Below are 27,922 nucleotides of genomic sequence, written 5' to 3'. Positions count from 1 at the left end.
GGCATACAAGGTTCATTTACAGGGAAATTAACAGGGACATCACTAAAAAAAAAAAATATTTCTATTATAAAGATTTTGGTGCATGTTTAACTGGCAGAGGACATTTCAGACTGTTGTTTTGAATAACTGCAGAGGTTCTTGGGAACTTATTTGCATAAGCATCTAGGCTAAAGAGAGTACTCTCCAAATGAAGCACAAGCTATTTGGACCTTTAACACTAGATAAGCAGATAGACTCACTCTGTGCAAACAGCACTTAAGTGCCCCAAATCTCTGTAATTCTTAAGACAGGGGTGGGGACAGGACACAAAACATTCCATAATACTGAGTTTCTTTAAACAATCTCCTCTCCTTCCCTCCTTCAAAAGGTCAGGCCACAGCTATTAAGAGGTCCTCATGGAAAACTGGGCACTGTTCCATTGAAGCCAGTGCAGTAAAATATTCCATCAAGGACGATTTAGCTGCCTTGCTCTGCAAGCTGAGGTCTGAGAGGAGCACACCACCCTCCTGTGATGTACTCAGCTGGAGCTCACGAGTCCTACTGCTCGACTGGAGCTCTGCCCATGAGCATGATGTATCCAGATCACTTAATTGCCAACACAGGAGCAAAGAAACTTTGCATAATGTGGGAATGAGACGGCAAAGCCCATCATTGTTTTTGAAGACAGAGAAACACAGAAAACCTCAAGATTCGGATACTTGCCTCAACCTTGATGGCACAGCGCCCAATGGCTCGGACAGCCTTGCGCACAAAGTCAACGTCCACCTCAGTAGCATATTCCTTCAGCTCCGCCAGGACCTGCAGAGAAGGCACACCAACATGAGTCCCTGCGGTCACAGAGAGAACATCCCACTCTGACTAGTGATGCGACTTGAATACCAGAACACGAGCAGGATGTATTCTTCCACAGCTAGCCACACACATTCAAAGCTAACACAGTCAAACCCTGTAATCAATCTCTACTTTTGAAACTCACTGGTTTGGTTTCAGCTGGTCAAAGCGAAAAGATGACTCAGTCTAGATTATTTTCAAATTCCTGTGAACAAAAGCTGGGGGCAAAATCAGCCCTGCCAAACTTAAATGTTGCTATTCCTTCTTACACTGAAAATACAGTGAAGGAGGGGCCACATCCATACATGTAGATTTTATGTATGGCTAATTGTACTTACTGCTCTACATTCCCTGTATGCAAAGCTCTCAGCCACAACATTTTTTGATCTGTTAGATCCTTAGGTCCAGAGGAGGCCATGAAGATGCTTGGGGAGCTGGAGCACCTCCCCTGTGAGGACAGGCTGAGAGAGTTGGGAGGTTCATCTAGAGAAGAGAAGGCTCCGGGGAGACCTTAGAGAGCCTCCCAGGACTGAAAGGGGGTACAGGAAAGGGGGGAGGGACTCTTGATCAGGGGGTGTAGTGAAAAAATGAGGGGTAACAGTTTTAAACTGACAGAGGGAAGATTTAGATTAGACAAGAAAAAAATTCTTCCCTGTGCGGGTGGTGAGGCCCTGGCACAGGTTTCCCAGAGCAGCTGTGGCTGCCCCCTCCCTGGAAGGGTTCAAGGCCAGGTTGGACAGGGCTTGGGGCAGCCTGGGCTGGGGGAAGGTGTCCCTGCCTGGGGCAGGGGGGTGGGACTGGATGGGCTTTAACGTCCTTTCCAACCCAAACCAGTCTGTGATTCTATGATTCCCCTTTTCTGTGCCGAGATGAACGTCTCTACTAGATCTAAAAGGAGATGATCTGAGGACACCCTAGAACAGCTATACAGAGATAATAAGAGGGGAAATATCTTTGTGCTGTTAAGAGCTACAATTTTGTCTCTTTTTTGCTAATGAAAACTGAACAAGGGCTTAAAACAGGACGTGCTGGGATCTTAGAGACCACTAAAAGGTTACTTTGTCTTAAACAAATCACTTAGTTTAGAAAGATTGATTTTAAAAAAAAAGGGCAAAAAAAGGCTTTACACAGTCTATATTCCCTTAAAGTCTCTTTTGTTTCAGTTTCTCATGTCAAACATGACATCAGGGATTTCATTGTGATGTCACAAACAGACTGCAAGGGAGAGTTGAACAGCACAAAGCAAGACTGAAAAATCTCTAGTCGATGCAAATTGCTCAGAACAATGACAAGATAAAGAGGCCTTGAACGGCTAGACTGCAGACAAATAAATCTGTAAGGAGTAGACAGGTCATCTGTGTTTTGAAGTTTTATTATTTCCTTGGATGATCTATGTTGCACAGTACTTAAAGCACCCAAGTTTAGTAGCTTATGCTTTTCAAATACTGCCCAAGCCTGAGTGACGTAGATACAACTGGTCTGGTGCCTTGGTCTAGATCAGGCACAGATACGAAGATTCCTGACAAGCTACAAGCCTGTTCTTGTGTCTCATTTCATGTCATCTTTCTGATGAAGCTCAGGTTGTTTTTAGGAACTCCTCTTTAGAACCAGGAAGAGATTCATTCTCTGCAGATCCCAGTCTCAGACTTTGTCCTCCAGACACCACTGCCTTATCTAAACATTATGCATTAAAACTGGTACAAAGCCTACCAAGAGTAAATAAAAAAATTCTGAATACATTCTCATGGAAACTGATTTTTAAGATGTTTTCCATGTCCCCAACACAAAAGGCTTTTGTTACTTTCTGTTACCTTGCTCTGTTCCAAAAAACATCAGAGGAGAAAGCTGAAGAGAGCAGCTTAAAAGTATCACATTAAATGAAATCGCTCAGTGACAATAACAGCACTAACCAGAGGCATTAATCATTCTGTATTAGTGTTAGGCCTTGTGGCCAGGGTTGCACTTAAGAAATTTCCTTTAAGAAAGAAATCTGGATTAAAACATCAAATCCAAAGAGAATCTATGTTGTGTAAAGGAGTCTCAATTCAGATTAACTTTAGCTTTGTGCTGTTCCCACTCTGGAAGCGAGCTGAGCAAAATAAAGGTTATTTTAGCTCTGAGAAGTGCCTGTGCAAGAGTTTAACAATTTAACTAATACACTTGAAATTCACACTTCAGTAATGTTTGGCCTTTCTGAATGCCTCTCTTATAGGAACACCTCGCTCACTTGAAACAAGCTTCTCATTCCAACCTTAGCACTAGTAGTGACTCATTTGACAGGAGACATCAGCTCTCCTCCTGGAATTGTAATCTGTAAAACAAGATCTACCTAACGTTCATGATAAAAGACATACCATGCTATTAACATTTAAATTATGGAGGAAACTCCAACACCTCCCATTAAGTAGCTGCAAAGAGCACTATACCAGAGACAGGGATGCCTAAAAATCAGGACAACACTAGCAGCAGCTGCATACATCCTCATGCAAAGACCATAAGAGGATCTTCCATCCTCAGAACACATGCAGAACACAGCAGAAGTTCCTCAGCTGACCTGAGCAATGTTTGCTTGAGAAGCTAGGCGGATCATGATGTCCAGTTTCTCCAGTTTGACATAGATGGGGTCGTTGTACTTCACAAAGAACACCTTGATTTCCTGCTTCAGGATTTCAGGCCTAGAGGGAACATATCATTGTTTAACTCAAGACTGGCAAAAACAATGGGCTCTATCCTAACCAGAGGTATCTTTTGTTTAGAAATCTACCCAAACAGTCACTGAGAAACAGGATGGTGTCACTTTGTGTCCAGGACATGCAAACATATGAGGAAAATAATTTAAAGAAAGTTAGAAAGATGGAGAAAAAGACTGTTTAGATACAAAATGCAGAATTCAAGTCTCTAACTACACCTACATCTCTATTTCCTCCATTTGAACTGCTGAGCCAACCATTTCAGGCAGTCAGTGGGTGACAGTGTGTTCAGTGAGAGAGTAACATCCTTACCTCAACGCAAAACCCACCTACAAACCCATTTTCTGACTTCACTTGCAAGATGCCAGTGCACAGTAACTCTGCCCTGAATAAAATCACAATGTGCTATCCAACCTATCCCACCTTTCCATCAAGGAATAACAGTATTTAAACATGCACGTGGGAGTAAACTGGTGAAAAAACCAACCCACTGTACATCAGTATGTCACCAGGCTGGTTCTTCTATGCTGAAGAGAACAGCATAGGCACACTGAGTTTCTATGAACTGTACAGTTAAGACTCCTTCCTATTTGCAATCTGATTTATAGTCTAATGAGAGGGCAGCTCTTGCTGCTTTTAAAAAGGTGGTGAAGAGAGAGACAGGTAAAGAAATACTATATGATGCTGGTATCACAAGTATGCTGTTGCCTATGTCAGGCTACCAGAGTCATGAGACTGTTTGATCCAGGTTCACATCCCTCGAGGGACAGATTAAACAAATTTCTGTGCACGTGAAAATATCTGAAGGTCTGAGATAACCAGATGCCCTTCAACAACCCAGGAATAACACCCCGCCGAGGCTTTACCTTTTCTGCACAATCAAGTTGATGTTCCTCAGGGCAACATACTGAACTTCAGGCTCTCCAGATAGCAGGGTCACCAGTGGAGGGGCAAGTTTCTTCAGCAGCATGTTGTAATAGTCGGAGTCTTTGGGAAGAAGTTCCAGGAACTTCATCAAGACCTTCACTGCTGACAGCACCACCGCGGAGTTGGCGTGAGACAGCCGAGGGGTCACCCGTTCACAAATACTGGAGACAGAGGAGTAAGAAAGGGTTCACATGTATTTCAAAACGTCAAATATTTCAGATCCTATCTGAGTTTGGGAGATTGTACATGGCTGAAGCCAGCTTCTAGACATTACTTGGATTTGGTTTTGTTCACAAACAACAAGCAAAGTCTTGCTTTCCTGAACACAGCAGGAAGCAAACAAGAACTACTTCTCTCACAGCTTCAAGTTTCTCTCCTGTCACAGTTCGCTCAGGAACTCTTCCAGCTCTCAGCTTTACAGACTAATGGATGTTCAGTTATTAGTGCTTTCTGGCTTTGCCTGGTGGTATTCTCTATTTCTGTGATCTCGTCTGCCACTTACAAACACAACTTTAACAAAACAGCTACCAGAAAAACACTTTAGCTCCCATGAAATCATTCGGAGGTGATATACACTTCTAGTTGGCTTGGGGGGGGTTGCTGTCATCCCAACCATTTGCTTATGAAAAAAAAAGGTTTCCATTACTCTGAAGACAGAGGGGTGACCTAAACACCCTCCCAAGTCTCAGCTTCACCACTTGTCTCAGTGGATCCTACAATCAACAGCATCCTAAACAACCCATCCCAAGCAGAAAGGAAGTTTGGGTTCATATGGTCTTTCTTACAGCATCTGTCAAGTTTCTTCCCACCCCCTCCTGCATATTGCTAACCCAGAACAATCTTATTCCCATCTGTGCCTCCTGAAGTTTATTTCCCTGAAAGATTTGCTTTCAGCCACCCTGGAAGGGAAGCAGCATGGCTAAGTGAAGAGCAGAAGAGTCTAAGTCACAGTTGAGGGCAGTTGCCAGCTGACTCTGCCCAAGGTCACCTGGCACCCAAAGCTCCTTCATCTCTCCATGCACAGCGGTAATAACACCAGCCTTGCTGTAAAGGAGAACACTATATAAAACTAGGTGCTGTCATTCTCCTGTTTGAAATGAGAGGAAAGCTCTGAGAGTCAAACTCCACACAAAGGAGTAAAAGTAGTTACTGCCCATCCAGTTTTATACATGACTCTTCAGAGGAATTACGGGTGAGGAACTGGGACATGTTCACAGTTGTTCAAACTAGGGGTCCCTTTCTGACAAATCGAGGATAATACTGGCCTGACACACTGGAGATCTCTGCAGGTTTCTAGCACTCATTAACAGTCATTTCTGGCACAGAAATGGAACACAAGGGGGAAGTAAGTGGGGGAGAAAGAAAAAAAAAAATAATCAGCAAGTCTACTGGCAGGCTTTTTAAAGAAGTGGATTATCTGTTGTGCCTCAAAAAACAGTCAATGAAGAAACCGATCAAATTTAAAAAGGTCTGTCGAGGATTTTGAATGTGGGCTTGTGCCCCTTCCTCCCCCTCCACCCCCCCACATCACCAACATGAAATATATCAAGTCTGAGAATTCCCCTGTTCCAAGTAATTTTTCTTGCTGGTTTCATGTTCTCTTGGGTACAGAATCTGTCTTTTTGTGATTCTGGACACAGATGAGAAGGCTTGAAGTGCACAGACTAACACTCCACTACCTAAACTCTAAGGTCTTTGTATTCAGGTTTAGCCATTGCAGCTAAAGGTAAAAGCAGAAGCGTGAATTTGGAGTGATAAGAAAAATATTTTTTTTACTTTTATTTTCAGTTCTATCATACCACAGACTAGTTTTTAGCTGAAAAAAAATTATTCCAGTCTCAGAACCGTAGTACTTTGGAAGCCCCCAAGTCTATAAGGAACTTCTTGCCTCTCCAAGTAGCAAAACCAGATTTGGAAGCTCTGCTTTAAGACAGAAAATCCTCCAAACAATGCTACAATTGTTACAGGTTTGGTCTTGGGCTGATCCCTTCTTAGTGGTGCCAGTTCTCCTAAGAACTAGTCTTAAATGGAAAAAAAAAAAGCTAATGATAAACAGAGAAAATGGTTCTGCAAAGGGAGGGGACAGGTTTCCAGCATCAGCCCAAACTACCAACAGTTGCCTCCCTTTTAAAACTCTTTTACTTCAAGTCTTGTTTGTGCTGTTACAGAGCTCAGAGCACCCTGTTATCACAAGCACTTTTTAGAGCTGTAACACTGCCAGTGCCCTTGCTACCGAATAACCCCAAGTGGGCCATGCAAAGAGCAGGAACAACCATACCTCTGAGCTTCACGATCATCCTTGGGGTTGTAGTTGGACAGACAGTCCAGGATGAAGATCTGGCCCCACTCCGTGCACTCATTTAAAGCCGTCAGCAGCTTGTTAATGTTCTGAGGGTTCAAATCCAGCAGGTTGCTGTTGGGATGCGATTCACTGATTTCTGACAAGGCAGCCACAGCGTTTGCTACCACCTGGGAGAAGAGACAAGAAGGTGTGTTCTTTACTAGCATGCCATCTGTGGCTTGGCAGGGATTAATCTGGGCTTAGCACGGGTTACACATGGCAGAAAAACCCACAGAGATCCTTGTGTGTGCTATCAGCTGCTCAGCAGCAGCCACCACATCAGTCATATGAGCCTTCAAGGACCCAGTACAACCTCACAAACCACCTGGAGAGCCCAAAACTTGACTGTAACTTTGCTCTGCCAAAATCTGAACAGTCTCATGGGGAAGAAGTGAAAGAATAGCATCACAGCAGGAGGGGGCTGCTGACACACACTGGAAACATGAAAGGCCAGCATGCGTGTGAAGAGCATTTTACTAGAGAAATTACAACTTGAAAGTATTTTTGTGGAAGATAAACAAAAGTTAAAGTTGACTCTGGACAGAATGGGGACCTGTGACCAGAGACTTCACTGTGAAGGGAACTAGAGATGTCATCAGAGAGTGTCCACATAGAACATCTCACCTTCCTACAGGCTCCAGACTTCCACCCTTGCTAGCTTCAAGGAGGCATCATCTGCCCCCACATCCAGGAGATGCTCAACTGATACAGTCAAGGTCTCAAAACCTCTAATTGTCCTGCTCATTCAGGGATGGATGTCTCTTGCCTAATTTCCCCTTGGCAGTCCCATGGCACAATGCTGAACGTGATCCAAGAAATGAGAAGAACTATCTCCTTGGTAAGAAATATCAGGTGCCAGGCAGCCTTCAGGTCTGTAGCAATTCTGGCAGGTCACCCAGTTTGAAAGCAAACACACAATTTCCCTAAAATGGACAACCTCTGCTGAATTTTTAGTAACACGCATTTCAATTCCAAATAATCTCCAGAGCATCCATTTGTCTGCTTTACAGAGTCCTGTTAAAGCTAGCACTCCAGCACAACTTATCACTGAAAATGTTCTTGCTACATTTGAGACTAGGTCTTCTCTTTTCTAAGCATGGATGAAAGGAAGCACAGAGAGGAGATCCAAGGTCCAGCTTGACAAGAGCTAGAAGTGCAACACAAATTTCTAATTCTTAGTTCCATACTCAAGTTCAACAGTTATTCTAACAGATGCCATATGAAGATTTTTAAGATAGAAGAGTTGCAGAACATATAGACAAAAATAGAAAATTTGCAGACAAGACAAAAGTCTCCTTTTTTTAACTAACTAGAAAAGGAATTTAAGCCTGAGTTTGACACACAAAACTGATATACCCCATGAAAAGGTGCTTTTTTGGGGGTATTTTACCATGTATATCACGTCCGTCTCAACTCACAATTCATACCTGCTAAAAAGGAAGATTATTTTACGTGGAATGAAGGCAAAGAAACATCTAAAATCATCTGAGTCTCTGGATGACTAAAGATGCTTTTGATGCAGTACACTGAAAACAAGAACAGCGCGACCAGAAAATTTTCTGCATTGTTCCCGTCACTGCTTGTCATTAAACCAATATATTCCAAAGTCATCGCACAAGCACGGTAATGTTGATTGTTTTGCATTTCACACCTAGAGGTCAGAGATAGGATTTTGATCCAAGATTTTATGAATTTCATTAGTTGAATGAGCCTTCTGTCACCAAAATCATTAGCAGTCAGAACTGCTGTCATCTTGTACTGTTTTAATGAGTAACCTAAGATATGCTGTTTATTCTTCCCATTATTTAATTTGCCTAATTCCTGAATGGTTAATGTGACACAGCATAAAACTGAAGTAAAATACGGTTTTAATTTCATTATAGTTTGGAAGTTTACAAGTGAAGACAAATCATAAAAGCAACTGAAAAGTTCAAAACCATTATGAAAAAGCACTTATAAAATGAAATGAGGGCTTTGGGAAAAAAATTTGAAGTAATTAAAAAAGTGACAGAGCCAAAGCATCACAGGAAGGTACCTGTCAGTTGTACTAAGGAACAGGGCTGAGCTTTGGCAAATGTACTTACACTACCAGGCACCACCTTCATTGCACTAATTGGACCATGTGGACATCCTAAACCCCGGGGCAAGTACAAGTCAAGGCAGCTGTGCTTAAGTTTTTTTTCCTTGCAGAGTAAGTGAACTCTATCACTTTGACTTTGCCACAGGCAAAGGATGCACAGAAATGCTGTTACCATGGTCTGCCTGGTGCACAGTAGCTCCAACCCAGAGACCTGGCTGCGAATGAGGTCTTGCTTTTCAGATCTTTCAGGGCTCTTTTAGGAACTAACACAGCAGCATAAATTCAAGTGTCCAAGGCAAAGCCGAGCATGGGACACTACATGGCAACTCACTAGATGTCAGATTTCCATTAAAACCATCCATGAGAAAGCGTGTCAGATGCCAAGATGCACTTAGGAGCATGGGCTGTGGTCTCCTTGGTTGTTACAAAAAAAGGACCGACTGTGTTCTGCCAGACAAGATGGGATCTACAATCTTGTAGTCCACAATTAAAGCTGCTCCTCAATTTCCACCTCAGCAGAACAGTGTTGCTGTCAACTTGGTGACAAGATAAATGAAGTAAAAGGGAAGAAGGGGATGGGGAATATCTTCCAACTTTAAGCAACACTTATTAAAAAAAAAAAAATATATATTTGCTGGCAATTCACACTGAACATACTGACATGTTATGGTATGCCAACAAAAATAATTAGCATCTTCAAGGCTTTTTACACAGCTGCAGCACAGTTGAAATGAAAACAGATTTCAGGAACCGGTCCAACATAAACACTGGTTCAAGTGTGCATGCTCACCTCTCTTCATTGGCACTGCCACTGCCTTCATTCCAAGACAGGAACATAGAGCAATACAAGCTGGCAGTGCATGGTTTCATTCCAGTACACAACCACTCCTACTCTGCTGACAGCTCTCACTAAGTGATGGCTCAGGCAACATGTAAACAAAGATTAAAGCATTGTCCACAGCTTGGGATGCTAACTGTTAGCACTCCGGTATGGAAGAAAAGTCCATTAAGAACCAGTCAACACCAATTCAAGTATTACATCACCTGGAAACCTAGCACATACTCTGTCAGTCAGGTAAGTGTCACTGGAAATATAGAAAGATGCTTCAGCCAAAGAAAATCTATAACATCAAAGCTGAACCTTAGGTCTTCAACTCAGTTGATACTTCTTCCTTCACAGAGCAACATAAGATAGTGAAGTCCAACTTCACTGAACAGCAAGTACAAGATAAAAAGTGATAAAATAAGTTCCACAACAAGTTTGTTTTTTTCCCCTTGAAAAAAACAGCAACAACGATGTACTTGCCAGGGGAAATTTTAGAAGTAAAGCTAAAGCTTTACAAGTGGTGCAGGACAAAGTCCTCCGTGAAACTGGGTAAGGCTATACCTTGACTGAGGAAAAAGAGCCATAAGCTTCTTTAGCAAACAAAGTATTCTCTGCTTTTCAAAACATGCAACACAATTTTGATGAGAAACCAACCAGGAGTTGTATAACTTATTTCACAGATTGGAAGGAGGAGACTAAAAGGACAAGAAACTAACATCTAGGATAGTATTTTGATCTCAAAAATAATGGAAAAAAACAAGGTCAGCCCACTAGCCCAAAAATACGTGAGCCCAGAAAATTAATGAACAGGAAAAGCTTTTAAAAGCTTAAACTTGTAAGTTAACTCCATTACAAAATGCCTGACTTGACTTGCAATTAGGAATACCATCTTTAAGCTAATAGCTACCAACCAATGAAAATCTGCCTAAAAAAACCCACTTTAAAAGTACAAATGCAGAGCAGATTGAAGATTTAATAATAATAATAGGTCCCTGGCTTGCTGATGTACACCAGTTCAACCTGGGTACACTTCAACATTATTCAAATGCAGTCACAGCAACATCCCGTTAGCGCACAGTTGAGCCGAATGACAATAAAGCTGCTTTTTGGCTGGAATTTCCTAACAAATTTAGACTCTCAGAGAAGTGTCATTGGAATGAGGATAACTAAATCTCACAGGCTCTTATAAAAAAAAATATTTAAAAAAATAATCAAAAAACAAACCCTTTAAACTACATTACAGATTTAACAAGAACCCAATATTTTTAAATCCACCTACAGACAAACCCCTTCTGCAGCCAGAAAGACCAGATCTGACCTCACGGAGAGCTGCAGAGGTAGGAACGCTGATTTGCCAGTTATTCCTTCTGGCAGCTCAAACCTTTAGCTCGGAGCAAATGGTATAAACTACATTAACAAGGAGGAAAGGGGGTGGGTGAAAACCCAAGTGTCTGCCTATCAACCCACACGGAAAAGCTTTGCAGGGGGTGGGGGGACAGGAGGGAAGCTAGGCAGATCTAGAACGCCAAACAGTCAAAGCAATCAGATTATTTTGCAAGCATCCCAGGCTAATTGGAAATTAAACCAAGTGTGTAATGGAGTTAATGAAATAGTGTTTTGCTGGTTGAAACAGGAATCTCTGGCTCACCATCCCATTAAAATGAGGAGAAAAGGAAGAAAAGTTAAGGGGCTCTGAAAAGATGCTGAGGAAAGGAAGCCTTCCCCACACAGCTGGAGGCTTCTACCCTCAAGAGAGCCGGGCACCATGTGATGTTTTCACAAATAGAGAGGTGTTGACATTTTCGAGGAGCACTCTGAGCTTGCATGGTAGGTTCGTGCCATTAAGCACAGACTCCCAGATGGGATATTAGGGGTATCCGCATGGATGCGTATTTCACAGGGCCACTCATTTTCATGGCCACAGATGATGCTGTGTGCTTGAAAGATCCCTAACAAGTACTAATGCAGACAAGTTCTCTCTCCAGAGTACCTAACCTCTACTTCTGTTCGTACTGTATCTTTCATCTACAAGCCCCCTTTACTTTGCTACCCTAGAAATGGTCTATGAACACTTAAAACAGCCTAGGCAGGCGAGTCAGAGAGCCTATATGAACCTCGTATACTGTCAATGCATGCAGTGTATATGATTTTAAATTAAAACTCTGGGAGACTAACACATCCCCAGTCTATGTATAATCTTGGAAAGTAACAGCTCTTCTGTTCAGCCTTACTTGTGACAGATTTCCAGGGCTCTTGGTAAGTCATTTATCTTCCACTAATTCCATTCCAGAAGGTTGTACTTTAGTGCCTAAGTCTGTAACCACACTGCTGGATACATGATGAGTTCCTGACCACGTCCTGAAAACTGCCTGGGTGGGGAAGACCTCCTGCCTGCCTTTTTGCAAGTGAGATGAATTTTTCTGGAGGTGGCAATGGAAGGGAAGTCAAGTGTTTGTTATGCTTCCCAGGGCGTGCTTGCCCTAACTGGTTTTTGCACTTCCCTGTTCCTACTATGCACTGCAGAAAAATGCCACTTTGTGGCAGATTAAACACCACTTCTCCTCTCATGTCCTTGCAAAATCAGAATGTGTTAGTTCTAAGAGAGGAAACCATACTTCCTTTGACTGTTGAATCTCTTGCAGTAGGTGGGTAAGATGATGTTTAGGGATGGCTCCAACACAAAGGGTTTCTCCTTGGTACAGCTGAGTCCCCCAGTGTGGGAAATTAAGCTCCAGAGGAAGCCACCAAGGGTATGCAACCCCCCATGATTCCTCCAGAAAGCACTGTGGTCTGTTCCCAGCCTGGGAAACCAGAAAGGTTTCTTTTGCAGCGTTTTTCTTTAAGGCCCTTTGCAATTTTCCTTGCAGACGTTCTCACTGGCACCATCCAGTGGCAAACAGGGCTGTCTGATCCCAGCAGCTATTTAGAAGAAAAGCACCAGCTAAGCATCAACAAAAGCCTTATGTAGCCCTAAAAAGGGAGGTGCAGAGTTACAGAACAACAAAGCGACTGTTTTTTGACAAATAACGCTTGTCAATAGCTAGAAGTGTCTGTTTCAATTGAACACATAACATCTAGACAGACATCAACAAAATTCCACAGTACCCTGACTAGTATTAGAGATCCTGGAATGATCTATTTGGCAAGACTAACACTTTGGAAATTAAGACACATACTGATAGCAGTAATTGGAAGGAGATGGGTCTCTGATGGATGAATTTGTCAACTAAGCTTTATAAATGATGGGTCTGGGAGGACAGACTGTCAAGTCATGGAAATTATCACATTATCACATAAACCCGTTGCACCTCTCTGCCAGAGTGCTGGTATTCAAAAGGCAAGGAAAAGCACGGCTTCTACGGAAAGTGCTCAAGATCTGCATCCCTCATCCAGAAGCCTACCAAAACCAAACCAAAAAATCAGGTCCAACATACAGGCTGGAAGTTCCCTCAGACCTGTTTAGGATCACAACCTGGAGAAAAAGCTAGCTACTCTTAAGTCAGACCGCAGCTCTCCTCTGGAGAAGCAGTTGCAGGAGCTCAGCCTGAAGCCAAAACTGGGTTTCCACAGGCAGAGCAAGCGGGGGTCAGAGTGGCTAACCAGAAGTTGTGCCATCAATTACAGATGGCAGCTCTCCCTCCTCCCCTAGTTTAAGTCTCTTCATTCAGTCTGACTACTGCAACACAGACACTCAAGCTGGCTTCTGAACTTACCTGGCAATCTCCCCCATTGCCTCTTTCAAGCACCCCATCACATACATTAACATTGCCACTGCTTTATACAGCCTCCTCCACAAACTCTACCTACTTCATTTCCAGCAGCTACTGCTAGCTGTCTGCTTACTCTGCAAAAAGTGTTGCTCTCCCTCCTGGGCAGCCTCATGTAATCAGCAGGAACATTCATTAAAGAGCCTCAGAGTAAAGCCACCACTCTTCATCAGCCCCTAAGCAATGGTCTCATTCACTGTAACATATACAAAAATGGGTAAACAAATTCCACCTGCTGATACCTACAGATGCCATGAAGTGTCTCCCAGAAGAACTGTTATCTCCATCTGCAGCACTGACAGATTAAAAAACCTGAAACCACACACAGGACCAACACGGACATGGTTGTGGGACTTCAAGATACAGCCTTCACCCTGCAACACCTAAGCTGAAAAGGGACATTTTTCAGGCAGTGGGGCAGGCAGGGTATCTTGGAGGCAGCCTCAGGCTGACAACACACTGCTGAGGCACAGCCCGCAGCTCCTAGTAATATTCAGCTCCGTACTAGATGTGAATTTTCAAGTCCTTACAACCTTCTGAGCAGGAATCAAACTCATCCAACTGTGGCGGTTCACTCCCTGCACTAGATAAAGCATCAGAGGGGGAAAACACACAGCTGTGAGAAGTCCAAGTTTCCCCACCAGGAACAAGCGCTATGCACCCTGTACCCATGAAGAAGGTGGTGTTCCACTCCCTGCTGTATAAGAGAAGTCCCACATCCTAGACTGCCTGCCACAAAGTCCTTTTAGGACTCAGAGGACCACCAACAGTTTCTCAGCAAGGGGTTCATTTCTCACCTTTTTTACACAGAGAGGAATAAAATTACTGCAAAGTACACAGCAGAGGACAGCCCATGAGGCAAAAGCTGCCCCTGTTTATAAACAGGCTTATTCCTCAGGATGTGATCTCAGAAAGACATACTGTTTTCCAGCTAGTAGGAAAAAGAACAAAAGGAGGACCTTCTTCCTCCATAAGGTCATCCAGGAAGCCCAAACATACACTCTGAGGTTCTGGATGGCAGAGAAGGAACCTAAGTGGCTTGCAGTCACAGCAGGAGAAAAAGGAGCATATAACAACAGATTTTTACTCTGGTCTGTGAATTACAGAAACTCAATAGCACTAGAGGGAATTCTAATTAGATCAAGATGGACCTCACCACCTCCAGTTGTCAGTTCTCTATAGATTCCCTTCTTAGTGCAGGTTAATGCTAAAGGCAAAAAACACTCAGGCACAACAAAAGTTTAATTATATTCCACACACTTGGTGTATTTACTAATCAGCTTCTTATGTGATCTTAGTATTTACTCCATATTGATTCACAACAGTGTTTCTCCCAATAAACTGTGACATGTAGATGGTGTAAAACATGACATATTATTGGACAGCACATAAGAGTTATGTCTATACAGTCCACACAAACACAGGAGCAGAAGAGCTGCACCTGTGAAAGCTTAGATCCATCACATTACAGTGACCAAGCAGAATACGAGGAAGAAGAAATGCTACCAAAAAAAAAAAAAAACCAAACCAACAGCACCTAGAAAAGAACTGGGAGAAGGTGACATCAACCTAACAAGCAGGATAACAGGTAGATTGACAAGAAAAGTATTTGATGGGTTAAAAATTACTTTAGAAGGTCAAGGATTGAAAATATTTGGAGAGAAAGGTTGTTGCATTCAAATATTAAAAGATCCGTAAGGCTTAAGATGGATTTCCTCTCATGTTTTTCTGCTAGTGTTTACATTCCTGAAGAAAACCAAGTGCAGATAAAAGCCAGGAGGGAACTAGTTACAAAATAAGGTGTCTATCAACAGCTTTGTTTCTGCTTTAAACTGCTGCCATCTCGTGGCCTTGCTCTTCATCACCAGAGCTCAGCACTTGCATTGCTCCAATGATGAGCTGTCATTAGGTCTGAGTCACAAACGTCAGAACAAGACAGGATCAGGAAAAAGACCAAAAAAAAGTTTGTCCGAGTCTACAGAGAGTCTCTGGCCATCAGCAGGTGTGTAACGGACCTACCTCTCACCCCACTATTACCTACAGCTGTTGCTGGGTGTGAACAGCATTCTGCAGTAGCAATCTGCCATCCTGCGTACAAGCAGAGTACACAAAAATCCTGGGGTGTCATACTGAAATGGTATTTTGTTAGAACGTGCTTTCTGAGTTGCACTACACCAAAGGTATCAGCAAGGAAGGCCCTGAGGACTGAGTAAATCCAGCAGCCCACTGATAGCCAGGCCCTAGTTTTATATTCATCTAGACCTGGTTCTGTGGAGCTTCATGCAAGGAAATGCACAGCAGAAAAGGAGAAGGGTTTGCCTAATCCAGCTCTGGGAAGAAGTGAGGGTTCCCTCTACCGAGGGGAACTCTTTGTAGGATCCCAAGGGACAAAGTGCAGCCACAGGCACTTCAGGTGTATCTGTAAAACAAGATTAAAGATTCTGGCCCCAAACTTCTGCAGTGTAACCACCCAGTAACTGAACCATGCCCTTGTATGTATTACTGGCCCATTGCTTGCATTACTGGCCCACTGCCTGCATGAGGTAAGACATCTGGGATAACTCAGCTGAAATGTAGTAAGCCACCAAACCATCTGGTTACTTGCCATATATATCCATATCAGTATATATGCAATTAGATGTTTGAATTAATTCATCCAGGAGAAACTGCAAAGCTACCAGAGAGGTTTCTCAGAAAAAGCTAGTGAACTACCAGACTCACATGTCAGTCCCTTAATCACAACTACAGCCAGCAAGCCTACACCTGCTCAAAAGATCACTGTATTACTGTATTTGAATCAAGGCCAGATCCTGATAACAAAAATCCCAGATAAAAGGGTAAAGCACCTTGGCTGTGCACCCACAGCACCTCAACTGGACTTCAAAGCAATGCCCTGAACATCCACAATCTCTGTTCACACAATTCTATGATAATAAACTATTAGTTCAAAAACACACAAAAAAACCCAACCCCAAATCCAAGATGTTTCTGACAAGGTCACCTCCAACATAGACACTGTTATGATGAGGGTGATTTGAGCTGATAGAAATATGCACCCTGATCTCTGCACAATTACAAGGCAATTAGCAAGCCACAGATGGAGTTGTTACTCTACCCAGCACCCAGCTAGAATGCTTGCTCATGTGCTAGAGGCAGCCAATTACAAAACCGTAATAAAACCCTTCTTGAAGACTATTTTTCAACAGGAGTTTTTTAGCTCCTGCCCAAAATCCTCATTTCTCAGAAGAGGGAACAAGTGTGGATTTCCTCTCTACAAAATTCTGCTTCATTACATGTCTAATGTTGTCTATTTTTACAAGTCATCAAAAGAGGAGAAACATTTATAATATATGAAAGCATTTCGATAACAGGTTGCAATGACTGAGATGCACCATTTAAAGAGGAATAGGCCTTAAGGATAGATCCAACTGTATCATTTTCAGTAATCTTTCTTTTGATAGCTGATACAGACACATAGGTTTTACTTAAAAAAAGCTTCCAGGCAGGGCTGCATTCTACCTGATCATGGAGGAATACCTTACAAATACCAACTTGCACACAAATGCAATTTATCTGGCAAAGACCATTCCTAGCCAGGAGGAACCCCCACTGGAGTTTCATATGGAGAAAACAGCAGTAAACTCAATGGTTTGATTCGGAAAATGAACCTTAATTAAGGGTGGATAACCCCTGTACTTTTGAGGGAATCACTGTGCTACAAAGGCATGAATTTCAAAGAGGACCAAAGTAATAAACTTAACTAGAAGAAATGTCTGTATCTACTAAAATTTGTAACCAGATTAAATATTGTATTAAGTCAGCAGCTACAAGAGCCCCAAACCTGATAAAATCTCTCCCTGTGCACCCTTAAATGCAAGGCTATAATGCCCTATCTACAGTAAAACCTGGGAAACCAGTACAGTGAACACCAGCCACATGATCCTCTCAAAGCCTGCACATCTGAAAACACATCACAGGCTGCTCCTCTTCATCACCGTCACTCCTCCAAATTTCATTCTCTTGCTGTGAGTCCTCAACTTCGGGAAGAACAGGCAAGTACAACACAAGGCAGGTACTGGGATCCTGCACAGTTTCAGTAGCCACAGAGCTGCAATCAATTGCAGCAGCTGCAAAGGTTCTGCTGTTCCAGCCCATCCTCATTACCACCAAGGAGCCCATTAGCTGTACTGATGTTTCATTAGGAAACCCTATGCTACTTTTGGTGGTTTATTTAGCAAATGGAGCATACACTGCCCTTTGGTGTTTCTCCCCTTCTCTCCATTCATTTAAGTCAGTATTACGTTAATGTGTTTTTGAAATGGATATCGGTGCTCTCGTAACAGCCAATGGTTCATTTACCAAAACCGTTAGTTCCACAGAGATCGACAAGCAGAAAGGGCAAGCAAAATCTTATTAATGTCTCCTGAAGTACCACATCTTTTCAGCCTGAGCTCCTCAACTCATATCCATGTGGCTATAATCAGAATAAAATTAAAGAGTTGGAGAAAGGCTAGGAGAAGAGCAGGTTATATCCCTGTCCACAGCACACTCCACTGATGCCTGTGAGCTAGTGAACACCAGGGGCCACCATTTAAGTGGAACTAAAGCGGCCCAATCAAGTATTTTGAGAGGCTACAAGGCACACTCTCAAGATTAAAGAAGCAGGTGTTCCCCTATATGCCTCAGAACTGCCTAGACAGAGAGAGAATCTTTAAGTAGTCATCAATATTCATGCAGAAACCTGACATTAAAAAATAAAAATAAAAATTCAGGGAGGCATACAAAAAACTCAGATTGTAAAGGAGCTGGTTATCAAAGGCAATAGGCCTTCTGATAGGCTCCACTGCTCACAGACTTGTGCCTGTGAAAGCCAAGACACCTTTAGTTTTACTGTCTCTAGGAAGCTGTAAGAAAAGCAATCAGCAGCTTTCACTCTGCTACTAAAGGGTGTGGTACCTTACCACCTGCACCCGATTCATCCAAACCTGCCCAGAGACAGCTATAACAGGACAGCAATTTGCTTTATGTGGTTTGATTCATACACCATACAAAGAGCTGTTAGACCTACCCTAATAATGTGAAACTACATCTTTAAGCAGAATCAGATCAGATCTGTGCTCTGAAAGTACTAAAAAAGTAGCAGTCACATCCTTAAATTCTAAGCTTAACTGAGCTGCCAAAGTTTTCTTCCCTGCTAGGAGTTACAAGGATATCAGTATGCTCACTGGATTCCAGTACATCACAGGAAAAAATATTCAATGAAAGGATTATGCAGTGGGGTACTTTAATCCATTGGCCACCATCTTTTAGTTACAAAATAATAGTGGAAGATGCCTGGCATGGAAATGGACCCTTTATCAACTGTGATGAAATACTGATTTATTAAGTAAATCACTCCTGTGAAATTCTTGGTCTTGATCTCCACCTCTGCTCTGATGACTCATTTAACTTTATTAAAAACATAAGCATTGATTTTCTCCACTCATTACAGGCCAGTGGATTTATCTGCATTAGTGAATTAATTCATCCAACCTCGTACTCCAAGAAGAGCCAAAGCCTGTAGGAAAGCAATAGCTACAAGCTGTCGTCAGTGTAGGAGCACTGAGTATTTCTTGCTCTTCTGACTTACCTGACCAGGAAGTTAAACTTTTGCTGCCGCACGCAAGACAGGCAAAAGCCAAAATAGATCTAAGAATAGAAGATATCCTGTTTTCTGAGGCAACAAGTGTTCTCTAACCAATGCATTCATTACAGTGAATCAGTTGCAATTAAAAAACCTTCACATTTCTGATTATCTGCCCATTAAAAACTCAAGCAATGCACTGGAAGGACATATACGTTACCATGGGATTGGAGTCTGCAATCAGGTCACGCAGAGAATCTAGAAATCCTTGGTCCTCTACCATCTGGGCATTGATGTCATGCAGCTTCGCCACACAGACAGCTGCAGTCTTTCGTACATAAGGGTCTTCATCCTTCAGACACTTGCGAAGAGGCTCACACAAATACTCTGTGATCTTGTCCACCCTGATGCATCCCATTGTACGGACAGCCAAAGCACGGATGAGAGGGTTTGGGTCTTCACAGTCCTGCGACAGGACAGAACATGCAATAAACAAATCTGCATCACAAGCCACTGATACCTTCCCTGCGGACAGAATCAGGCTGTTCTTATTTAAAACAAAACAGCATTCTCTCCGATTACACGGCAAAAAGAGGCAATTATTTCAGCTCGGGGATAAGAGATGGAACTCACTGGTTCACAGAAACATTCCACACTATCTGAAGATGTTTTCACACTATGATAGCTTGTAAAATTGTGATCTCAGTGTCCCTTGGTTCTCCCAGGCAAAGCTTCTTTCAGCATGATCTAGCAGCTACAGCTAAACTAGTCAGGCAGCTCTTACCACCCAAAAGCTAGCCACAGGCAACTTTCAGACAAAGTTCACAGCCTTACCGGTTTAAGGGAGCAAGAGGATATAATCGGAAAAGTCAACAACTAAACACAATGCAACAGTCATCAAGGCCTACTTCTCACAGGCCATCAGTTCTAAGTTTGCAACCTATGAAGCACTAAGCAAAGGCTAGTCTAGAGGTGCTCTTCTGATGAGGAAAAAGAAAAAGGGAATAAAACACTTCATACTTCAAAACTACATCATTTTCCATACATCCAATCCATCTACATCCTTGAGCAACGCTCCTCCAAAATCAGCCTATAAAAGGAGGGCTGCAGAATGACCTCCAAAAGCATAAGGTACATTTATCTTTCACTGTTTAAATTCCCTACAGCTGAACACACACCTGAATGCATCACTTCCAAAGCATACCAGAGAAGCGATATGTCTTACCAGCACATCCAACACCTTGAACTGTGAACTGCATATGAAGTGCTGAGTTAGTGCAGACTAGTGTGAACACTTTATTAGCACTTGTCCCTTCAACTCGCCAAAAAGGACATTTCCTTGTGTGAAGCAGCATGAAGCTGGAAAACATCACGTTTGTTTGTCAGTCCATTCTAAGAGAATTACACTTGAAAGATAGGGCAGACAACAATATTCTTTCTAGAGAGAAAGACAGAGACATCTCCTTTGGCCAGAAGAGCAGACCTGTTCTCTGTCTAGGTCTCCTCACCTCTTTCAGCCTCAGGCACCACAGAAGAAATTTAAAACATGATCAGATTCCTCAGTGTCTCAGATTTTGTAATACTCCAGGAGGAGTCTCAAACTTTTTCCAAGTACTGGGTTTTAACTTACATAATGTGAGACTGCAATAGTATTTCCTAGATAAGGAGAGGAAACCTGACAACAGAATTAAAGGCAATACAGCAATCAGGCTGTTATTTATCCAGTGAACTGTCTTCCAGTTTCACCAGAGGTAAAGGTTTTCCACACTTACAGGGGTGGTTAAATTGTCGTCTCTGCAATAACTAGCAGCAGCAGTGAGAGAAAGGACCCAGACCTAATGGATCCAGCAGACTTTTCTACAAGCACCCCCAGCCCAGAGACTCAAGTACAAAAGCAGAGATAAACAGCTCACAAAGGCTAACAGACACAGGAGACATGGTGACAGCCACTGTGCTGGGCAATTTTCTGATAACCGTGGGAGCAAGTTACCTTCACAAAGCTGTTGACAGCCATGATGGCCATATCTGGCTGACTTTTAGCATAGTTCATCAGGTACAGGTAGACCAGCTTCTTCAACTCCAGGTTGTCAGTCTGCATGCAGTTCACAACATCAGGAAAGAGTGAGCTGGATAAACAACAGTAAACAAGAACAGAATCATAGAATCGTTTAGGTTGGAAAAGATCTTTAAGATCATCAAGTCCAACTGTTAACTTGGCACTGACAAGTCCACCCCTAAACCACATCCCTAAGCACCACATCTACATGTCTTTTAAATACCTCCAGGGATGGTGACTCAGCCTTCTACCCTCAAGCAGATCAACACTTCCACCCAAGATCAAAAAAAGCAGTGAGGCTGCATGGTATGCAACCTCTAAACAGCACTGCAGAAGAACACAGGAAGTTACACGGGATATCTGCAGCTCTCAGGTATGCTGTAGAGGTTGAAAGGTGAAGGGCAAGTGCTGTTGGCCAAAAAGATCATTTTTCCTTCCTTACAGTTTATCTGTTCATTCTGTGATGAAGTCATGACACCCAATATGCAACCGTGTATTCATTTCTGTGGCAACAGACCACACTGACATGAATCCAGTATTGCAACTTTATGGTAAACTCCAGTAACAGAAGCTGGAAGGGAGAAAGCAATCACTCAAGCTTAAGTTTTTCTGGTTGCCTCAATGACAGAAGAAAGTTTTGGGGACAGTGTTGCAGAAGGTAAATGCCTGTGTCCTTTAATCACTATGAAGCAAAGGTTCAACTTAAAAATCACTAATTTTAAAATGTAGCTTAAATTTATGCTATGACAAGTAAGGCTAAGAAAAACACTTGGAATTACCTTTCTAACACTAAAACCCAGGCTAGCGTGCAGTGAGCAAACATCATCTAAAATGACATACAAAATGGTGAATTCTGGATGGGCTATTGGCATCTAGCTAAACCAGTACTGAAAACAGTTGCTTCTTTTGCTCTCAGTAATAGGGTGGAGATTGAGAAACCTGTGACTCAAGCACAGCACAGGCAAGGACACAGCTGGCCTCATGCCCTGGCCACACCAAGATGACACACTCATGGCTGTTCCATGGGGATGTGTGCCAGGACACCCGACTGAGTTCCAGGACAACCAGAGCTGCTACGGGTGCAAGGTAAGTTGCTTTTACCTGACATCCTTCCCCACGGTCATGGCTGCAATAACCTTCTTTACGGCTTCTTTCCTCTTCTCTTTCTTTTCATTATTGAGTTCAGCCTTCAGTTCAAAAATCTCTCCTGGCAGAAGACAAAAATCAATTGAGCCTCTTGCGAGAAGGAAAGGGTCTCGCTTTAGGGATAGTTCAAGAGTGACTTTTTACTTTCCCAGCCTGTTGTTTCCATAAAACTTGTAAAGCAGCACGTGGAAGCTGTCAGACCTCATGGAGAACGTGGTTCAATGAGAAGCAAAGCTGCAATGCTCAAGAGAATGATATGGGCTATACCTTGCTAATGAAAAAGCAGTTAACGAGAACCACGCTGCATGTTGCAGCTCTCCCACTTCTAGAACATTAAATCACATCACTTTAGCGTCTGTCTCAGTGGCAACTATTACATAACTAGGATGAAAAGATATTTGGAGACACCAGATTCGTGCCTGTAAGAAAAAACTAACTAAGCTAGGAATTTTGCCCAGACTTTTTAACTTTTGCTCATCATCGCCTGCTTCCTGAGAATGCAATGAGAAAACAGCAGACTGTAGTGTAGCCCAAATGCCGTGATACACAGTGGCAGAAACAGGAACGCACAAATATAGTCCAATGGAATAAATTCCTTTCAAGCTAGAAAGGCAGAGCTACTATTAACAAAAGCAGCATGCAACACAGCTTGCCTGGATTCCAAGGCTGCCAAAGCAGACTCTTCCACGACACTAACTCTTCCAGATATTACTGCATGGAAAGTTAGTTCAGGCTGGATTACAAAAGTGGCAAAAGCAAGTTTGCAAAACAAAGCCACACGTGCAAAAGACTGCTTATCAGGCCTGTCCCAGACAGAGCAAGTGGTGTGAGAAAGGAGAATGTTCCCAACCAACAGACAGCTTTCTCCAGGAAGGGCAGTGAGCAGTATTCCTACTGGAAGCCACAGGCTGAGGACACATTACAAATATCAAAATCTCTGACAAAATACATTCTAGACCCTAACCTTCAATTCCTACACACCAATGCCACTTTGTCAGATCAGCCGCGCTAATTACTGACGACTCTTGACACAAAAAGATTAACAAGTAATTCAAAAGGGAAGAGAATGTACTGTTCTGAAGAACACAGTGCAGTGACCACTCACCTTACCTCCTGCCTGGGAAAGAGATGCTGGGGTCACTCACACTGACCCCGAGCAAAGCTGAGCCAGCAGCAGCATGCTCACTAGAGCTCAGACAGTGCAGGCTGGCCTACTGCAGCCATCCCAGAAAAATCTGCCTTTAAGACTGAACTTATAGACAGTTGTTCATTAGAAAGATGCGAATTGCATTTGCTTAATTTATGAGCTCATTATGAAGCTTAATGAAACACAAATAGAGAAACACTGTAATTTTTTCACCGGCAAGCATTCGCCAGAAACACTCAGCTATTCTGCAAAGGAGAGGTTCATTCCACATCTGCTGGAGAAGGATGAGCAACATCAGGCTCAAATTGCAGTCAGCAACAGCATTATGTTTAAGAACAGGTTAGAAAATAAAATCTGCCTGGGACAGTTACAACAGAACAAGTCCTGCTATGGAAGAGGAAAATGAGTAAGATGTCCTCAAAGATGCCTTCCAGTCTTCCCATTTTTAAGGGCATCAGTTTGTCCTGAGGTGACGTGACCACCACACCTACAGTAAAGCCAAGGGAAAGTCAAACAGAGCACTGTAGCTTTGCAGGAAATGGCAACAGGAAATCCCATTATCTTTGCATGAGTTTGATGCACACTTACACCTTAAATATTACATGTCTCTCACTCAATCCTGTGATGCCCAACAGAACAATCATCCTCAGTCTTGAACTTGTTAGCCCGTAACTAAAACTTTATCTCTGACCAGATTGGTGCTGAAAACCCAATGTTTTGTTCTCTGATCCCTGAAAAAGCAGCAATTTGGGTCATTTTGTGCATCACAAAACCATATAATACATCAGTTTTGTCTTCTGTCACCATGTGGCCTACTTGCAAAGTTTCTCCCTGGATGATTAAGACGAGAAACAGGGACAGAGCTAACAGAAAGGCACAAGTCCTTCTGCATGCAGTTAAAGCTGTGCAAAAATAGCCACCCACCACCTTCAATCCACTGCACCAGCTTAACACTAACCTTTTTTATTGGTCGTGAAGTATTTGGAGTCCGTCATGGTTCCAGTTCCTTAAAATACCTGAGAATAATAATAAAAAAAGAACAAGTAGTCAAACAGCATTTGGTGCTGACAACACCCAGTTTGCAAGGCAGGAATTTAGAGAACGGACGTCTGGTGAGCACATAATGTAAGGGAAGAAGCAAACGCTTTACATCCACAGGCACAAGTTTCACAATCTTCATTCTGCACCTGCTGCTGATATTACTTGGCAAACCCACGGATTTAAAGGGCTCAGATGAACAATGTTAGTGAAAACACAACAGCCTGAGGCGGGCAGGCTGGAAAAAGCAGCGGTGCTCAGCCCAGCTTTTTAAACTCTCAATCTCAGAAAAGGCGTTTTTAACTCCTTATAATCAGCAGATCTTGATACGTTCTGTAGCTGTCTTTCCTCTGGGTACAGAATTCCGTTTTCAAATAAAAAAAAAAAAAAGCACTGCACATTTAATATATCTCGATTGGAAGCGAGAAATCCGTGTTTCAGACAAAGGAAACTGTCAACTCCCCCTAACGATACTTCCCTGTGTTGCATCTTGATGGAAGGAACAATTAACCCTACTTGCAATACCCACCCCGAGGCCCTTTCTTTTCTTCTTTTGTTCCGGGGAGATGCAAAGCAGCTTTTTGAAAATAAAAGCCATTACTTTTCAGTTTTTTCAAGCTTGGAATGGAAATCTTTCTCTGCAAGACCTGACATCCCACCGCTGACACACACATGCTTATCTCAGGGCTGCACTGCATTTTCTTGCATAGGGCCAAAAAATGCTGCTGGGCCAGCAAGTGCTTAGCAGAGCTGTAAGAATGGTCTCACCAGCATTTTTCTTGCTCCACAGAACCAAATTATTAATAACTTAGAGTACAGAGGTTGCCCAAACATATGTGGATATCCATCATTTTATTCTTACAATTGCCAGCTCTCTGACAAATATGACTCAAACAATTTTCAAGTACTGGCTGAAAAACAAGCATAGGAGTGGGCAGTTTTACTGGTTTTGATGAAAGGTATGCATCAGTGCTAAGAACCTATGACCCTAAAACCATCCCAAAAAAGGGTTTTCCTACCTTCCCCCCTCCTTTTTCTTTTTTCTTTTTTTTTTTTTTTTGGCCCAGTTCCCCTTCTCTTGTACATATTTCCATGACCTTAAATGCTACCAGCAAAGCAGCAAGTCATCTGTTCCCTAAACGCTGCCTGTCTTTCCTCAAAGGTCTTGTTGGCTCAGCAACAAAAGGACAAGCACAGCTCTGAACTCCATGACATTGCCCAGCAGTGCAACCAGCCTGCTGTTTCTTAACACTTTCCTTCCTCATCCCTCAACCAACCCCACACCACTACCATTCTTTATCCACCTATCCACCTTAATCAATTTAATACCTCAGCAGTTAAATTCCCAGCAGCAGCCAAGGGATAACGCCACAATTTCTACCACCTTCAACATGCTCTACAGCATGGTAATGCAGAGCAGTTGTAATCTTGTCCAACTGCCAAGCAGCCAGATGAGAAACAACCTGTTGCTCAGCCCAGTTCCCCAGAGCTCCTGCCTGCCCTGTCCCTGCGTGGTTACCGCCTCATCCCAATTAGGCAATATTACTGGGTTTGGTTTGATTTCTCTCCCTTTCTGCTCCTGCCAAGCTGAAGATCAAACTACGCCTGGGGACAGCTCTGGAAGCACATTCCTCCTGCAGGAGATGTTTGCCCTCCTTCTAAAGCAGTGGCTGGGTTGGGAAAGCTGCATGAGCCACAACACTGCAATCTTTCCAGCAAAAGAAAGTAGTCACAGCATCACAAAAGAAAAAGCTGTTGTGGGTCTTGTTTTATAATTAAAAACACAGCCCGCATTCAGCTGCGGTGTTATTGCCAACACAATCCTTCGGATTTGAGCTCAGCTTAAAAGATGACTTAAATGTTTTCCTCTACAAGAGCATCTGGCATGGTGCCATGCAAAAGGCATTGAACACAGCCTTGCCATTCACTGTTTGCATTATATGTGGATTTGTCAACCTGGGTCATACCTCCCAGCTGAGCTAGTCCAGTATTATTTTAACAGTGGCCAGAGCAGCAGATTATAGAGAAAATCCAGGAAGGAAAGAACAAAAAAAATCATACCCATCATCCCAGTTGCATAAAGCTACACAAAGAAACCTTGCTGAATTTCAGAGATGATCTTTAAACCCCAAAGCTGGACATTTCACTGTTTTCCTAATTTCAGTTCACTTGAAAACATGAAGAATCCTAGAAACACTCAGATTCAGGTAAGGCTAAATGCAGCATGTGTATTTACAATCTGTCTTCATAGATGTAAACGAGATCTGACTTAGGTCAAAAAGCAAACTACCACAGTATTCCAAGTCTAACACAGGAGGAAGCTCTTTCTCATTAGCACACAGATTTTTGCTTCCTGTATATCAGAGCTTGCTTTGCACATTGTCCAGAGACAGCTTGCTAGTACTATTATCTCATCGACTAAGCAAACCCAGCGTGGTTTACAGCAAGTCCCAGATGAAGGCCGAAAGCAAAACAGCCCAGATATACAAATAGCAATGTTTTAAAATAACTCAAGAAAATGCCAGCTTCTTGTACACAAATCTAAGTCGGAGAGAGCCAAGATAAATTACAACACCACGGATGTCCTTGTATTTTTAGGAGAAAATCTACATCAGATTGCCCCCTCCTTACTACCCTTCTGTGCCTAGCACTTGCTGAGGTGGACACAGGTGAGAGGCGTTCAAGCTGACAGCAAAAGGCTCCTGTTTCAACCCCAGCAAACAAGAGACAAAATAAGAGGAATTTCTCCAGAAGCTCTGGCAATGCTTAATGCTTTAAGCATTGGCTTGACATTTAAATGTAGACTGAACCAAAAATATGATTAAATGAAAAGACTAAGGAACCATAATCAGAAACATAAGCCTCCTCAGCCCAAAACCACACAGAAAACTGGATCCTGTGTCTGACCAACACCTGCATTGCCCCACGCATGACTCCGACAGCCTGATGAGCAGCCCACCACTGATTTCACATAGGTGTAAACAGGAAGGTGGCAGGTTTAAGGGCTCAGTATTGATCCAAGCTCCCTAGCACTGAAACAATCCAGTATTGAACCCCTAAATGTCTATCTAGTGACTCCTGGTTTAACCTGGCTTACACTCCAGCTGGTACCACCACCTCTTATTTGCACCCATTTCATTTGCAAAGCTTCTCAAGTAGCCGCACAAGAGCTCAAGCATGGCTCAGGGCCACCACAGTGGCCAAACACAGATGGCAAAGGGAAAGCAGCATCTCAGCTTTAGAAACCTGCATCCCTACCAGCATGTGCTAGGGGCAGGTAATTCATTTCCATCTTAAGGAAAAAACACCCCTTTGGTGCTCTCCACCCCACTCTCAAACACCCTGTGGTTCCTATCATTGCCTTAATCCTCAGACCCCCATCCCAGCTTTATCACCAACCCCCCCTCCACCACATGCCTCCAGCCTCAGCAGGACCCGCAGCCCCCACCC

The 27,922-nt window shown here is 42.9% G+C and overlaps 1 protein-coding gene across 4 annotated transcripts in view; it reads right to left on the bottom strand.

The window, feature by feature from the left end:
* Nucleotides 1-27,922, bottom strand: part of AP2B1 (adaptor related protein complex 2 subunit beta 1) — an 85,530-nt gene that overhangs the window by 50,777 nt on the left and 6,831 nt on the right. For 3 of the 4 annotated variants that reach the window (XM_026861705.1, XM_026861704.1, XM_026861708.1), the window contains exons 3-10: nt 24,393-24,450; nt 22,243-22,348; nt 21,076-21,211; nt 19,306-19,551; nt 6,727-6,917; nt 4,388-4,609; nt 3,386-3,506; nt 703-798 (exon numbers count right to left, since the gene is read on the bottom strand). In XM_026861705.1, coding sequence (XP_026717506.1) covers nt 703-798; nt 3,386-3,506; nt 4,388-4,609; nt 6,727-6,917; nt 19,306-19,551; nt 21,076-21,211; nt 22,243-22,348; nt 24,393-24,429 — 1,155 coding nt within the window. In that variant the 5' untranslated portion in view covers nt 24,430-24,450. Of the gene's footprint in view, nt 1-702; nt 799-3,385; nt 3,507-4,387; nt 4,610-6,726; nt 6,918-19,305; nt 19,552-21,075; nt 21,212-22,242; nt 22,349-24,392; nt 24,451-25,001; nt 25,021-27,922 lie in introns of those variants that run through there. The other variant, XM_026861706.1, reaches the window with a different exon arrangement.

The sequence above is a fragment of the Athene cunicularia genome, assembly GCF_003259725.1.
Source record: "Athene cunicularia isolate RWA chromosome 19 unlocalized genomic scaffold, athCun1 chr19_part1, whole genome shotgun sequence".
Classification (NCBI taxonomy): Eukaryota; Metazoa; Chordata; class Aves; order Strigiformes; family Strigidae; genus Athene; species Athene cunicularia.
The sequence above is the reverse complement of the archived record's forward strand: the minus strand, read 5'-3'. Positions and strand labels throughout refer to the sequence as shown.